The 16,457-nt window shown below is 36.8% G+C and overlaps 1 protein-coding gene across 6 annotated transcripts in view; it reads right to left on the bottom strand.

Moving 5' to 3' along the window:
- Positions 1-16,457, bottom strand: part of SPATS2 (spermatogenesis associated serine rich 2) — a 153,130-nt gene that overhangs the window by 31,293 nt on the left and 105,380 nt on the right. For all 6 annotated transcript variants that reach the window (XM_043968368.1, XM_043968369.1, XM_043968367.1 and 3 more), the window contains 3 exons: positions 16,150-16,411; positions 13,927-14,133; positions 11,171-11,306 (listed from right to left, as the gene is read on the bottom strand). In XM_043968368.1, coding sequence (XP_043824303.1) covers positions 11,171-11,306; positions 13,927-14,133; positions 16,150-16,411 — 605 coding nt within the window. The remainder of the gene's footprint in view (positions 1-11,170; positions 11,307-13,926; positions 14,134-16,149; positions 16,412-16,457) is intronic.

The raw sequence follows: 16,457 nt of genomic DNA, 5'->3' as shown, positions 1-16,457 counted from the left end.
GACCATATTTGGACTCTTCTCAGAGCCATGAAAGTAAGTTTGGTTTCAAATCCTGACTTACGTTTTGTTTCTTGAAAAGTTATGTAAGGTATGCTAACACAGCATTGTAATAAGGAGGAGCCTGGTATCATATTTAGTAAATCTGATTGTCATTATCAGTGCAATCTGATTGGCCAATTTAGTACAATCCGATTAGCCTTTATTGGTGCAATGTGATTGGTCCACTTGGTACAATCTGATTGGTCTTTACTGTTACTGTATGTAAATAGGGGGCTTGGGGGATAGTGATATAATTAGTTGGAAAGAGACCCTTGGTGTTTAAGAGCTATGTGGGTCTTCACTTTGGTGAATTCTCTGACACAATCAGAAGGGTGCCCACCTTCTTGAAGATGTATTAAAGAAGCAAGCCTTCAACTACACTCTGCTGCCTACTTGGATTATTTGAGCTGCTTGCAACACTTACTCGAGCTGTTTGCTGCACCTCTAACATTAATTATATATTTATTTATAGCTACTCTTTTTGTGGTGGCAAGGAACTGGAAATTGAGGGGCTGCCCATCAATTGGGGAATAGCTGAACAAGTTGTGGTATATGAATGTAATGGAATTCTATTGTTCTGTAAGAAAAGATGAGCAGGCAGATTTCAGAAAAACCTGGAAGGACTTGCACAAACTGATGATAAGTGAGACGAGCAAAACCAGGAGAACATTGTACACAGTATCAACAACATTGTGTATTGATCAACTGTGATAGACTTGATTTTTCTCAGCAATACAATGGTACAAGATAGTTCCAAAGAACTCATGATGAAAAAGACTCTTCAAATCCAGAAAAAAAAAAAGCAACTGTGGAATAAAGATGCAGATTGAACCATACTATTTCTTGTGTTTTGGGTGCTGTTGTTTTTCTTTTTTGAGGTTTTTCCTTTTTGCTCTGATTCTTATCTTATAATATGACTAATGCAGAAATATGTTTAATGTTATTGTACATATATAACCCATATCAGATTACTTGCTGTCTTGGGGAGGGGGGAAGAAAAATTTGAAACTAGAAATCTTATAAAAACAAATGTTGAAAATTATCTCTACATGTAACTGGAAAATAATAAAATACTTTTATAATTTAAAAAATTATATATTTATTGTATTAATATTTATTATATTACTAACAATATGCTATAAGTCATAAGTATTTATATAATATAAAATTTTTAGATCATCTAAAAACTGTGATTCTTAGAATCTTCTGCCCCCTCCTCTGTCAATCTGATACTGCCAAGCTGCAGAATAGGAAGGAAACAAAACTGAGATCCATTTTGTATGTTTTTTTGTTTTATGAGTTGCTATTTCACAGAAATTCACCACTGAATGGAAGGTTTGCTTTGAGACATGGGTTCAAATCTTATCTTTGACACTTATTAGCTATGACTGTGGGCTAGTTGCTTCCAACACTGAGCCTCAGTTTCCTTATCTGTAAAATAAAGGGGCTGTACTCCACTTCCTTTAAACACTAAATTTATGCTCCTCTGATCAGCCTTGTGGTTGGCCTCAGAAATCAGATTTGGTCTGTCTTCCAGGGCCATATTTAAAGCTTTTCTAAGATGGCAAAAACTGAATGGGCTTGTTTTAAAAATACTTTAAATGGGGGCAGCTAGGTGGTGCAGTGGATAAAGCACCAGTCTTAGATTCAGGAGGACCTGAGTTCAAATTCTGCCTCAGACACTTGACACTTGCTAGCTGTGTGACCCTGGGCAAGTCACTTAACCCCCATTGCCCTTGCCTCCCCCCAAAAATAAAAAAAATACTTTAAATGGTAGTAGAGAAGAGATTAAGGCATGGTCCCTGTCATCAAGGAGCTAAATCTTTCTTTTTTGTAAAGAAGATATCTGATCATCAATAAATATGCCCCCAAACCCAACCAAACAAACTCCAAACCAAAAAACAAACCCTTGTCATGATGTACATGTAATTTTCTACTCTAATCCAAACTGGAGAGGAAGCATAAAGTTGATTACTCTGAAGTTAGTAATATTTTATAAAATGATGTAAGAACTCTCAAGAGCCTCTCTCCCACCAAATAATTAATTATGAAGAACCCTGTCATAATCCAGGAGATCTAACCGGAATATCACTTTAGCAGCCAAGGTGCCCATAAGCTGCTTCTTTTCTTCTTGCTGAATCACCTTAGGATGCAAACACTGTCTCCACCAGAAGATGAGTTTTGCCTCTCAGACAAAACCTGTAAAATATTTATTAGAGGACTTCAACAAACAAGTGAGCTTCTCAGTTTCATGTCATACCCTCCAGGAAGAAAGCTAAGCTACAGAGTATCATGATATTTTTTAATAAAGATAGTGGGGAATAAAAAAAAATTTACAGTAGTTCTTTTCTGGTGGCAAAGAATTAGAAATCGAGAGAATGCCCATCAGTTGGGGAATGGCTGAACAAGTTGTAGTATATGATTGTGATGGAATACTATTGTGCTATAAGAAACAATGAGCTTGATGCTCTAAGAAAAAACTGCAAAGACTTATGTGAACTGATGCAAAGTGAAATGAGTAGAACCAGGAAAATATCTAGACAATAACAGCGATATTTTAAGATGATCACCTATGAATGACTTAGCTATTCTCAGTAATACAATATCCAAGACAACTCTGAAGGACCTATGATGAAAAATTCTATACATTTACAGAGAAAGAACTGATGGGAGTCTGAGATTGAAGGATACTTTTTAAACTTTATTTTTCTTAGGCTTTTATTTTGGTTTGTTTTCTTTGACTACATGACTAATATGGAAATGTGTTTTATATGACTAAACACATACAATCTATCCCAACTTGCTTGTCTTCTCCATGAGGGGGGTGGGAAGGTAAAGAGGGAATTTGGAGCTTGGCTTTAAAAATGAATGTTAAAAATTGCTTTTACATGTAATTGGGGAAAAATAAAATACTAAATAAAAATAAAGATGGGGGGAAGTCAATAAGTCAATCAACAAGCATTTATTAAATGCTTACTATATGTGCCAAGCACTATGCTAAGTACTGAGGATACAAAAGAAAGGCAAAAACCCACTCCCTGCCTTAAGAAGTTCCCATTCTAATGGAGGAAACAAATATGTGCCGATAAGATATATATGCATAGGGAGACATAACCTTTTACTGTGGCCAAACTTTTTGTGACCCCCACATTCAGTTACACAACTCCATATGGGGTTGAGACCCACAGCTTAAGAAGCTTTGGTCTATTGGATATTCCAACTGGAATGTGTCATAGGCATTTCAAATTTACCATGTCCAAAATAAACCTCCCTTTCTTTCCCATGACTCATCCTTTTTCTAAACCTTATTTCTGGTGTGGTCACTACCATTTTTCAAGTCACTCAGGTTCATAGCCTCTCTTGTTATCTTTGACTTCACTCCTCACCCCATATATCCAATCAGTTGCCAAATCTTGTCACTTCTATCTCCACCTCTTTTGTCCTTTTCTCTCTACTCACAAGGCCAACTCAACTGGTTCAGGTGCTTAGTTTCTAATATAAACTGCAAAAAACTACTAATCGATCTCCTAGGCTCAAGTCCTGCCTTATTCTAATCACACAGCTGCGAAAGGGATCTTTATAAAGCACATTTTTCTAATCATGCCACTCCCCTACTCAATATGCCTCTGTTTGATTTTTTTTTTTTTTGGTGAGGCAATTGGGGTTAAGTGACTTGCCCAGGGTCACACAGCTAGTAAGTGTCAAGTGTCTGAAGCTGGATTTGAACTCAGGTCCTCCTGAATCCAAGGCCAGTGCTCTATCCACTGCACCACCCAGCTGCCCCTCTGTTTGACTTTTAAAACCTTTCACAACTTGGTCGCAACCTTATTACACATTATTCCCCTTCATGTCCATTACAGACCAGCTAAACTGGCCTTCATGCCTTGAGGGCAGAGACTGTTCATTATAGTCTTTTTTATCCTTGGTGACTAGCCAAACAATTGACACATAATAGCCACCTGATAAATGTTTGATTGATTAAATAATTGGCTTCCCCACCCATATCAATTTTTTTTTAACATCTTAAAATTTATTCAACTTCTTTAAAGTTTCTCCAATGGCTTAACTTTTCAGAACTGTTGCCACTATAGTCAAATGTCCATCAGTTGAAGGATGGAACCCTTTAAAAAATGCAATTAATATTTTTCTGATTCAAGCTTCAATAATGCCATAGTGCCAAAGATAATTAATTCCTATTTGTTCAAGAGTCTTGCTTTAGAAAAAAATATAATAATGGAAACAACACCAGTAATTCCACAGCCAATTATTTCAGAGGATGACTTGAAACCATATGATGGCAATTCTTCAAAAACATTTACATTTGATTATATTTGCTGTAAACCTCAAACCTATTTAGACTAATTTCCATTAATCAATCAAGCTAGAAACTGAAGAACATGATGAAAAATGATGAAAACATTCTTCCTTTGCAGCAATTTTTCCTCCATGTTCAAACCAACAAAAAAACCATACTTAAGTGGACTTTTATTTTTTTTTGCAGGGCAATGAGGGTTAAGTGACTTGCCCAAGGTCACAAAGCTAGTAAGTGTCAAGTGTCTGAGTCCACATTTGAACTCAGGTCCCTCCTGAATCCAGGCCAGTGCTTTATCTACTGCACCACCTAGCTGCCCCACTACTGGACTTTTAAAAAAGCAGGACAGTCCCTTCCCTTAAGGAGCTTACGACCTAATGGGGGAAAACATAAAAACAAATATATACAAAGCAAGCTATATGCAGAATAAATAGGAAATAATTAACAGAAGAAAGGCACTTGAATTAGGAGGGGTTAGGAAAGGCTTCCTATAAAAGATGGAATTTTAGTTGATACTTAAGGAAAGCCAGGGAGGTCAGCAGTTAGAGGGGAGAAGGGAGAGCACTGCAGGCATGGGCGACAGCCAGAGAAAATGCCTAGAGCCTAAAGCTTAGAGAAGTGTCTTATTTGTGTATCAAAAAGGAGGCTAGTGTCACTGGATTAAAGATGAAATATCAGGAAGTAAGGTGTAAGAAGATGAAAGAAAGGAGGAGTCTAGGTCATGAACAGAGCATTTTGTATTTGAAACTGGAGGTGACAGGGAGCCACTGGAATTTATTAAGTATACACAACTGGCCCTTTGGTAGCTGAATGGAGGATGGATTGGTATGGGGAGAGACTCAAGGCAGTTTTGAGGGAATCTGACAATAAAAACAAGATCTTTTGAGGAATGGTAGAATCAAGGGAAAGTTTCTTGGAAGAACTGAGTATTTAGATGAACTGTTTTTAGTTGCTTACCATTTTTTAAAATTTTTAGAAGAATAAAAAGATTTTTATTTTATTTTATTTTTATTTCCTTTGTGGGGAGAGAGAGATTAAGATCCCCATGAAAAATATCTCACTTTAAGCTGCCACCAGAAGATTACTTCAGTAGTCCAGGCCTGAAGCAATGAAGGCTTGCATTAGAGTAGTGGCAGTGTCATATATGAGTTACTTATATAAAACAGTTATGATCCCAATATATAAAGTTCCAGAAAAGAGAGATATGTGTGCAAGGGAAAAATGGAAAGTAGAAACCAAAGGGATATAAAAAAAATAAGACAGGAAAGAAGGCCATTGGTCTGCTCATTGTGATTCCACAGTCTCAGTACACATCCATCTAGTAAAGTCTATTAAGTCAGTTCCTGTATATCAGTACACATTCCAAGTCCAGTGTTTAGGAATATTTATGTATGTACATACAAAGTAGGCATCTGCAGAAGTTTAGAAAAAACAAAAACACATGATTATGGATTTGAAACTGGAAGCAACCATAGAGACTACGGCTTTGATGGGTCTGGCATACAAGACCTTCCAACAAATGCTCCCAACCCATCATGTCTAACCTTCCCTTTCTCTGCTTTCCAATACAGAGCCTCTGTCCAGAAAGATTAATTTCTTTACCACACAACCTTCTTGTTCCCTCTTCTGTGACAGCACACATTTCCCTCATTTGGAATCTCTAGCCCCTACACTAGGCAATCCAAATCTCATAATTCTTTCAAAGAAACTTTCCCTGATAAACCCTATCACACCCCCAAGAGATTGTGTTTTTATTGTCAGATTCTCTCAAAACTTATTTGCACTTAACATCTACACAGTTGCCATTGTAATTATGTAAGAAATAAGTAGGTATTAGAGGACTTGGTTTTAAGTCCTAAACCTGGTACTCAGTGGTACTACAGCAAAGTAACTTAAGAAAAGTGAGGCTCAGAGGGCTTATCTTCAAAATCAAGACAGTAACACCAGTCTTGTTAATCTACCTGGGCTGTTTTGAGGACAAAATAAAACTACATACATGAAAGCACTTTAAATCTATTAAGAGGTATTAGTTAGGGGCAGCTAGGTGGCGCAGTGGATAGAGCACCGGCCCTGGAGTCAGGAGGACCTGAGTTCAAATCCAACCTCAGACACTTAACACTTCCTAGCTGTGTGACCCTGGGCAAGTCACTTAACCCCAATTGCCTCACTAAAAAAAAAAAAAAAATGATATTATGGAAGGCTATAAGTGTACATCCCCAAACTAGATAATTTATACAACACTTCACGCTTATGCTGCATCATTTCTTGAAAACATATCACGTCTGTCATATATAACCACTTTCTCATTTCCATGATTTATAGGTATTCAAAAAAATATTGTGATTTAGAAGACAGGAATAAAAATTCAAATCCTTGGGACTTTTGACAGGGCCTTAAAAACACCTGGGGAGGCTACTAGTAAGCTACTTTTAAAATTTTTTAAAATTTATTTTATTTATTATTATTATTATTTTGCATAGTAAGCTACTTTTTGTTTTGTTTTGTTTTGGTGAGGCAATTGGGGTTAAGTGACTTGCCCAGGGTCACACAGCTAGTAAGTGTCAAGTGTCTGAGGCCAGATTTGAAATCAGGTACTCCTGAATCCAGGGCCAGTGCTTTATCCATTGCGCCACCTAGCCGAGCCCCCCCCCCCCCCCCCCCCCCCGCCCTGCGTAAGCTACTTTTAACAGAGGAAGCTAAAGAAATTCTGAGAGATGAAATAACTTTCTTCCAAGGTCAATGGAAAGTCCATGATTGCAACTAGGAATACAACCTGGAAATTTCAACTCCTAAATTCTGACTACAAATGAGTGGGGTTTTGTGCATTTATCTGTGTAGTCTCATATTTCTCCACCCCTTCCTCAAAATCCTCTCTCTTCTCCAATTTCTATTTTGGATATCTGAAAATAACAATAATTGAATATTTTCTTTTTATTTAAAAGGGAAAGCTAAAAGTGTCCTTCTGGCAGTTTTCACTGAAACATTAACATGACATATTCCGAAGTAATATACTGGTTCCAACTTCATGTTCCATAATATATTATACTAATCTTAGACTTAAATCAGCTGATGGCTCAAAGAGAACCCAGACAGATTTAATTAATAAAAAATGCTGACTTGAATATGAACATGATTGCTTTCCTAGTGGATTTGGTGTTTCAACAAGTGGAAGGCTCCATGGTTTTCTCTCTTGCAAATACAAGTCAGTTTTCACATGACATTAATGTCATGTGTAATTTTCCCAATGTCCCGTCAGAGGAAAGGTACTTCTGCTAACTCAGTCCTGGAATCCATCGTCTTCTTTTTAGACAAACCATTGTAAAGGCAGCTTCCTAAGTGACATTAACTTGACTCTGGCTTGATGCCAAAAGGAGTTAATTCACCTGTCAATTATGTCCTGAAGCAGCAAGGGCAATGGGCATTGAAATATGGCAGTTTAAAACTCTCTTCAACCATACAAAAGACCTATGCACTGGCTGAAAAGGACAGTTAATATCTTTTCTCAAGTTAAATTGACCCAGTAGTTGTACCTGCTAATCAACCCTAAATACAAAGTCCCTGGCCAGGAAGCTATTACATCTGGCATTTGCTTAAGGAGGTTCTCCTGTCTTGGCTCCAAGTTACTTGCAAGCAGGAATTCACATGCTTACCTCAAAGAACTGTATTTCCTAATTCATAAAGGTTTTTAATGGAATTGAATGCTATAAATCATATATACTACAGCTTTTTCAATGCAAACATTGCTGAACTACAGTTAGATTTTTAAACTTTTCCAAAAGTGATGCCAGCATCTAATGTGATAATCCTGAACAAAGGGCATTAGTAATTACTCCTAAAGAAAAAATACTTTAAACAGAAAAGCTTTCAAATACTTGAAGAGATTTTCTTTGACTATTGTATTGAGGGGGGAAAAAAAGGCTGAGGAGACATTAGGGACAGAAGTTAAAGTGATTTTATCAGCTTGGCTAATGCAAAGAAACCAAATGATACACATTTGTACCTCAGAAGACAGAGCAACATTGGTATATTTTTCTAGTAGCTTAGAGGCAGTTCTCACACAACAGCTATGGAATCTGCAAACCACCTCTGGGGCTTTAAAATTGCATAGGACAAAATGGCAGGGGAAAAAAGTATGTCATGCTCTACTTCCCTTGTATGTTTTGGGGGAAATTAGATTCTTTGGGGGTGAATATTTGCTTTTCTACAAAGTTTCTTTTTCATTATTAAAGAAAATATTTTACAAGTGTTATTGATGCCTTTGGGTTCTTTTAAAAATTCAGTCATTGGGGGCAGCTAGATGGCGCAGTGGTTAAAGCACTGGCCCTGGATTCAGGAGGACCTGAATTCAAATCTGACCTCAGACACTTGACACTTACTAGGCTGTGTGACTCTGGGCAAGTCACTTAACTCTCATTGCCCCACCAAAAAAAAAGCAACAGTATTCAACAACTATCTGCCATTGGCTAAAGAATAAAGAGAAAGATCAGTGGAAAAGACTAGACAAGGAAGATCAGAAGCAATAGAACTCAATAACCCAGTTATTGAAAAACGTAAGTCACCTAGGGGAAAACTCATTTCATAAAAACTGCTGGAAGGAGGCGCAGTGGATAAAGCACCGGCCCTGAAGTCAGGAGTACCTGAGTTCAAATCTGGCCTCAGACACTTAACACTTACTAGCTGTGTGACCTTGGGCAAGTCACTTAACCCCAATTGCCTCACTTTAAAAAAAACAACTGCTGGAAGAACTGGAAAGCAATGTGGCAGAAATTAGGCTCAGAACAACTATATTTCTCAATATGTTCTAAGGATATGTCACCTTAATGGAGAGCATACTATAAAAAATTAGAAGTGAAACAGACAATAAACCTCTCACAGATATGGGTAGAAGATGTATTCTTAATCGAATAAGAGACAGAGGTAATTTTAAAAGATCATGAAAAGCTTCTTCACAGACAAAATTAATGCATGTAGAGTAAGAAGGGAAGTGGCTGAATGGGAAAAAAAATCTTCATATCAAATTTCTCTTATAAGGGTTTAGTATCCAAGATATATCAACAATTAACACATAAGACTAATATAAGCATTCCCCAATAGATAAGTGGTCAAAGCATATGAACAAACAATTCTCAAAAGAATTGCAAAGTATTCACAATCACATGAAAGAATGCTCTGAATCACTACTAATAAAAGAAATACAAATTAAAACAACCTTGGGGTTTCACTTCACACAAAATGGCAAATATAACAAAAAATGGCAATATTCAATGTTGAAAGGATTGTGAAATGATTGGCAAACTAATACATTGTTGGTGGTGTGAAATGACACAAATATTTTGGAAAGAAATTGGAATTATGCAAATAAAATTACTAAAATGCCCATACCCTTTGAACCAGAGACTCTATTACTGGGCTTATACTCCAAGGAAGCCATTGATAAGAAGGAAGTTCTCATATACTCCAAAATACTTAAAAGCAGCACATTTTGTTATAGCTAAGAATTGGAAACAAATTAGATGTCCATCAACTGGGGAATGGCTAAACAAATTTGTGGTACATAAATGTAATGGAATATTATTACTGTGTTGTAAGAAATGTGATGAATACAAAGAATCATGGAAAGATCCATATTAGTTGATGCAGAATGAAGTAAGCAGAGCCAAGAAAATATTCACAATAACTCCTACAATGTAAAGGGGAAGAACTACACACTAAAAAATTTGAATAAAATTATAAACATTAAACATGACTTGAAGGAGGAAATATGAGTATACTTCCAACTTCACACTTAGTGGAGATGGGAGATCTATAGGTGTCATACGTTGAACATGTTTTTGGACTTTTTCAATGTAACCAACAGTTGTGCCAATTATTTTTCCTCTCTAAAAATACCATTTGTTATCTAAAATGGCTCTCTGGTAGAGGAGGATAGATAATTGGAATACTATGGTGATGTAAAAAAGGGAATATATCAATAAAAACATATTTAAAATTAAAAAAGGAACAAAGGACATGAAGAATTTGGGCGGGTTGTGAGGCAGTTGGGGTTAAGTGACTTGCCCAGGGTCACACAGCTAATAAGTGTTAAGTGTCTGAGGCCAGATTTGAATTTAGGTCCTCCTGAATCCAGGGCCAGTGTGCCACCTAGCTGCCCCATGAAGAATTTTTTAAAAATGGTTAGTATTATTAGAACTGATGTGAAACAAACAAACAAAAGTACTGATGTGAAACTACCGGATGGTAGAACCACAGAATAATAATGGTTACAATAATGCAAATGAAAACAGCGCTAAAGGGAAGTTAAATACAGACTAAATGCAATGGCCAGACTTGATCCTGGAGAAAAGATAATGAAATATACATTGCTTGAAGTGTATCAGTAAATTATAGGTACAGTGTTTGGCATGTGTTGTCTGGTGTTGGTTGATTTTGACGAATTGTTACATATGTGTATGTATTAAGAAATTACTATGGCATGAAAAACAAAAAAGGCATCAATAAAACTTAAGAAAAAAGAAAATTTTTTTTAAATCAAAAGTTTGCTAATTTTTTATTTAGAGGACTCATATAAAATAATAGTCCAAGTATCAGAATCACATATGCCCTATTCTACAATCATTCCTTAACACTCGTTCTTTCTAATTGATGTCCACACTTAGTGGTGAGACAGCCTCTAGACCATCTCTAATTCTTAAAGAGACATTCCACCCTGAGGTAGTTATAAGAGGAAACCAAATGAACATTCAACCTTTCCCCCAAAGGTACAAAGTATACTTAGACCACTGGTATGTCTGATCACCTCTGTGATACAATTTAATTTACCAACTCTGAAGCTCAGCAAAGGCTTGCTTCATTTTCTTAATGGAGGCATCCATTTCTTCTTTAACCACAACCCGATACCGTGCAAGAGAAACTGTACAACGCTGAAGGTCTTTCACAGATTTTTCAATATTGGAACCTAGGAAAAGAAGCAGCAAGAAATGATAGTGAGAAGTCTGTAAGTCTCTTGAAAGTTGAATCTGGAAACCTAAATACATGGAACTAAGAGTATTTCCCAAATGGTCACTACTTTCCCCTCAAAAAGGAAAAACTGCTAACTGATTTAATCTGTAGTATAAAAACAAACTACAGAATCTTCAAATGTCCATTATCTTCCCAACCACCCCAAAATGACTAAATTTAGATTGGACAGTTTACCAAGTAAATGGTATACTATTAATACTGAAGAGCTGGCTGTACATAAATTTGCCAGGTTTGTGTGTAAATATGCCTGAGACATTTTAAAATAATCATTAGCTCTTCGAGTGTTCACCAGCATCAGAGTTTTGGTGTGTTTAATGATGAGGCTCATGTGACTAGAGAAATACCATGTAGTGCCATGCTACAAGATATTCCATTTTTATTTAAATTCTTCCTTGTCATAGTCTCACTTTTCTTTTAGTGCCTGTCTAAATTTCTTTAAGGCCTTAGGCCTAGGAAATCTATATTAATTTGCCTGATCGGTTTTATGTATAAGGAAAAAATAATCAGGTACATTATGAATCTCTCTTATTGCTGCATTTGCAACAGATAAAAAGAAACTCTATCAAAAGAAATAAATCGGGGCAGCTAGATGGAGCAGTGGTTAAAGCACCGGCCCTGGATTCAGGAGTACCTGAGTTCAAATCCGGCCTCAGACACTTAACACTTACTAGCTGTGTGACCCTGGGCAAGTCACTTAACCCCCATTGCCCCGCAAAAAACAAACAAACAAACAAACAAACAAAAAAAAAAAGAAATAAATCTAAGTCTAATATAAATGCATATAAAGATTAGAAAAATTTTGAGCTCCATTGAATTAGTCCAGGTTAAGGGCCAGATAAGAAAAAGGAAACACTTTTAATTAAAGGAATGTCTAATAATCTGCATATTTCTAGTGCCTTTTTACACTATGTCTCTTAAATGAAGTAGACCAGAGGTATCAAACACCAGTCACCTTTCCTGAGTGCAGCCTGAACCAGATTAAAAAATAATCAGGGGGGGCAGCTAGGTGGTGCAGTGGATAGAGCACCGGCCCTGGAATCAGGAGTACCTGAGTTCAAATCCGGCCTCAGACACTTAACACTTACTAGCTGTGTGACCCTGGGCAAGTCACTTAACCCCAATTGCCTCACTAAAAAAAAAAAAACAAACAAAAAACAAAAAAACAAAAAAACAAAAAAACAAAAAAATAATCAGGGTAGGGGCAGCTAGGTGGCGCAGTGGATAGAGCACCGGCCTTGAAGTCAGGAGTACCTGAGTTCAAATCCGGCCTCAGACACTTAACACTTACTAGCTGTGTGACCCTGGGCAAGTCACTTAACCCCAATTGCCTCATTAAAAAAAATTTTTTTTTTTAATAATCAGGGTGGGGTGGCTAGGTGGCGCAGTGGATAGAGCACCGGCTCTGGATTCAGGAGGACCTGAGTTCAAATCCGGCCTCAGACACTTGACACTTACTAGCTGTGTGACCCTGGGCAAGTCACTTAACCCCCATTGCCCCGTAAAAAAAAAAAATCAGGGAATATCTAACAAAATAAATTGACACAATAGAACATATATAATGTTAATATGTAGTTGTCTAAGTTACTAATCAAATGTTTTTGTTTTCTCATCAACTTAGATACTCCCTCCAATTATAGAGATTGAAATTGCAACTCTTGTCAGTTTATTCCCATAAGTCTGCCACTTAGAAGGGCCATTTAATGAGCTGGGGACCTTCTTTGCTTTCCCCTCACATTGTTAGGATAACAGTGGAATAGTCAGGCTCTTATTTCTCATGCTTATTATGTGATCAGTCCATCTTTTTTTTTTTATGACATTCTTTACTCTTTTCCTTTAAAATTCCTTCACATTTGTCATGCACCTTTCTAATGCCTTTTTTGACACACTCATTTTCAGTTCTTCAATGATTCGTTTTCTATATCTAACAGCCATTTAATTATACTACCATATTAAAATTACTGGCTGTTGTAATGCTCCTTATAGGAAAAAATGTAAAAGAGCCATCACTACAAAATGCTTGCTTCTCAGAAAATATTATCTAAAGCTGGAATCTTAGAGATTGAGGTCTTAGGTCTATTAAAAGTAGGCAAAACTGGGTTTTGAAGAGATTGTAAAGGTCTCTTTAAAAATCAGGTATCACATTATGTGATGGCTTACTATTAGGTCAACCAAAAGAAAAACACGAAGGAAATGGCATATGAGCTGAGAAGTCTTTGTAGTTAGGCAAATAAAAGGAGCTGCTGAATGTTAGCATATAAGACATCCTGGCAGTGGAGCCCGACTGCTTTTCAGAAATGGGATCACTGTCATTTCAACAAGACTGCAATGTGAGGTACCATATCTGAATTGCTGTCAGACTCCAACTGTGCACAGGGAGGCAAAGAAAAGAGCTGTAGTCATAACTAACTAAAGAACAGAAAAGAAAGCTAAGTTTGTACTACCAACTGTTCTTCTAGATTACTGAAATCCTATCAGTAAAACCATAAAGGTAATTTTCCATCTTTTGCTCATGACATTGTTTTATCTCCTTCCCAAAGAAAGGCTCTGCTTTTTACCTAGTTTTTTGTTAGTAGAGGAGAGTGGAACGTCTTCTATTGTGGAGAGAGAGCCCAGGCTTGAAAACTGAGTGCCTGGGATGGGTCTAGACAGAGATTTGGTGGGATTCCTGGACTCATGTTTCAGAGACTGTTGAGAAGTTTGAGTGGCATTCATGATCAGAGACTTGGACTCAAAATCAGAAACACCATTCTCCAGCATAGACACTGCCAAAGAAAAGGGAGAAAGTTACAACATTAAGTTTGGGGAAAATTAAGCTAAATTGTTCTAAGGAAAAAAGAAAAGGTCAAAATGTTATGGGGAAAATAATGTCCCTCAAATGGCTGTAAAGAAAATGATCTGATCAAAAAGAACAAATGCAGGCTCCTTTCCCCATTTACCCTAATGAATGATCCCTTAAAGGAAAAAAGGCAGGAGAAGGTGGTGTGCCCTATTTCCAACTACTTTATCCCCTTGGCTCTGGGGTATGGAAGTAAATAAGAGCCACTATGGTACCAGTTACTTCCAACTTCTATAAGGTATTTTGAAAGAAGGGGAAGTTTGCATTGAACCAGAAAAGTAGGAACCACAATCGCTGGCTGAAGGTGAGTCCAGATTTGGTTTTTAAAAAGAATAGGAAACCTAAGGAAAATAAGAATATTTTATGATTATATAGTTTAGTTGGGGTAAATTAAGTCACAATTTTCTTCCAGTTTTTTTTCATGTGTTAATAAAGGAGCAATAAAGGAGAATAATCTTGGGCAATCTTGGACATATACAACTTAATTCTTATATTTTTATTACATTTGCAAATCACTGACAGGAGGGAAAGAGGAAGTAGGTTAACAAAGAAGTGATAAAAATCAAACTATTCAATGAAGAATTCAGAGAAGCTAAGAAGACAGAGTAAGCAGAACTAGGAGAACAATATAACTGGAAAGAACAAAAACAGAAACTCAACAGTGTGTTAGCTTTGCCTTAAATAGGTAGGGAGCTACAGCATACACTACCAAACTTGGTTGACATGCTGCTTAGTTTTGCTAAACTATTAAATTTTTGTTGTTGTTGTTACAAGGGATGGCTTTGTGGTTGAAGAAGAGGGAGAGAATCTATTTGGAAATGAGAGTGATATAAAAAGTAATATAGTAATAACATTTTTAAAAAATCAAATCATTCAAAACTGAAGAACTCTAGCTCGGAATCCTAGTTAAGAAAAATATGGGATTTATGGAAACCAAGAGTGTGGTTCAGATGAAAAAAAATTGTAGTACCTCACATTTATAAAATGCTCTATGGTTGACAGAATACCTACCTCAAAACAACCCTGTGAGGCAGAGGTAATGGAAATATAATCTATTTCATAAAAAACTCAGCTCTGTGAGCTTAAATGATGTGACTATGGTACCACAGCTAGTATCAGAACTTAAATTCAAATTCAGCTCTTCTGACTCCATGTTCTGCCTCCTTTTACTACATGATATTGTCTCAGGGTTATATTCATTGATCTATTCTACAATGTGTATTAAATACTGATGAAAAAGCATGCATTGCCTATATAGGTACACACATATATATGCATACACATACCTTTGTCCCTATCTCCTTCCCAAAATTATCAGTTTAATCAGCTTTAAAAACTATTTTATTTTAATTATATTTTATACAACAGCCTACACTTTCCCCTCTCTGCCTCCGTTCCCATTACTCAGCAGCAGCATCTAGTTCCTAAGTTAACATTATATACAAGGCACTGTGTAAAGTACTTTGCAAATATTATCTCATTTAAGTTAGACAATGATAAGTTCTGAAGATGAGTAAGAAGTGACTTTCTTCCAAATCTGCATTATCATGAGATGTCCCAGGGGGCAGCTAGGTGGTGCAGTGGATAAAGCACCGGCCCTGGATTCGGGAGGACCTGAGTTCAAATCTGACCTCAGACACTTGACACTTAGTAGCTGTGTGACCCTGGGCAAGTTGCTTGACTCTCATTGCCCCGCAAAAAAAAAAAAAAAAGATGGGGGTGGGGAGAGAATTATAATTAACAAAACCTATCACTACATTGCAAAAACCTTTCTATATGTAATATTATGAGATGTCCCATAAAACCCTCTTAGTTAAGAAGTTGCAAAGCTAACCAAGTGGATTCAATGTATTTAAACACTCCCTCAGCTACTAGCTATGTCTTTCAATCAAGTCCCATTTCAAAACAAAACAAAACAAAACAAAAATTTCAAATAGCTCACCTGTTCTATCAGACATGTCTGGTGTGGCAGATTCAGAATCTTCCAGTTCTCTGGCATCTATTGAAAGTATCTCCAAGCCTTCACTGAGAGAGTCCACAGATTCCGTATCATTAGCTGCCCCATTGACATGGTAACCATTAATCCCACCTTTATCCAAAGAAGCTACAGACTGCTCCTCTTGAGTGGAAGTCAGCTTATTTGCGTCTGGTAGATTGTTACTTGCTTCTGCTGAAGGTTTTGGTTTGCTTTTCTTCTTTTTGTTCTAAGAGTTGTTAAAGATGGAGAGTGGGAGTAGGAAGAAGAAAAAG

This window comes from Dromiciops gliroides, chromosome 5 (assembly GCF_019393635.1).
Source record: "Dromiciops gliroides isolate mDroGli1 chromosome 5, mDroGli1.pri, whole genome shotgun sequence".
Classification (NCBI taxonomy): Eukaryota; Metazoa; Chordata; class Mammalia; order Microbiotheria; family Microbiotheriidae; genus Dromiciops; species Dromiciops gliroides.
The sequence above is the reverse complement of the archived record's forward strand: the minus strand, read 5'-3'. Positions and strand labels throughout refer to the sequence as shown.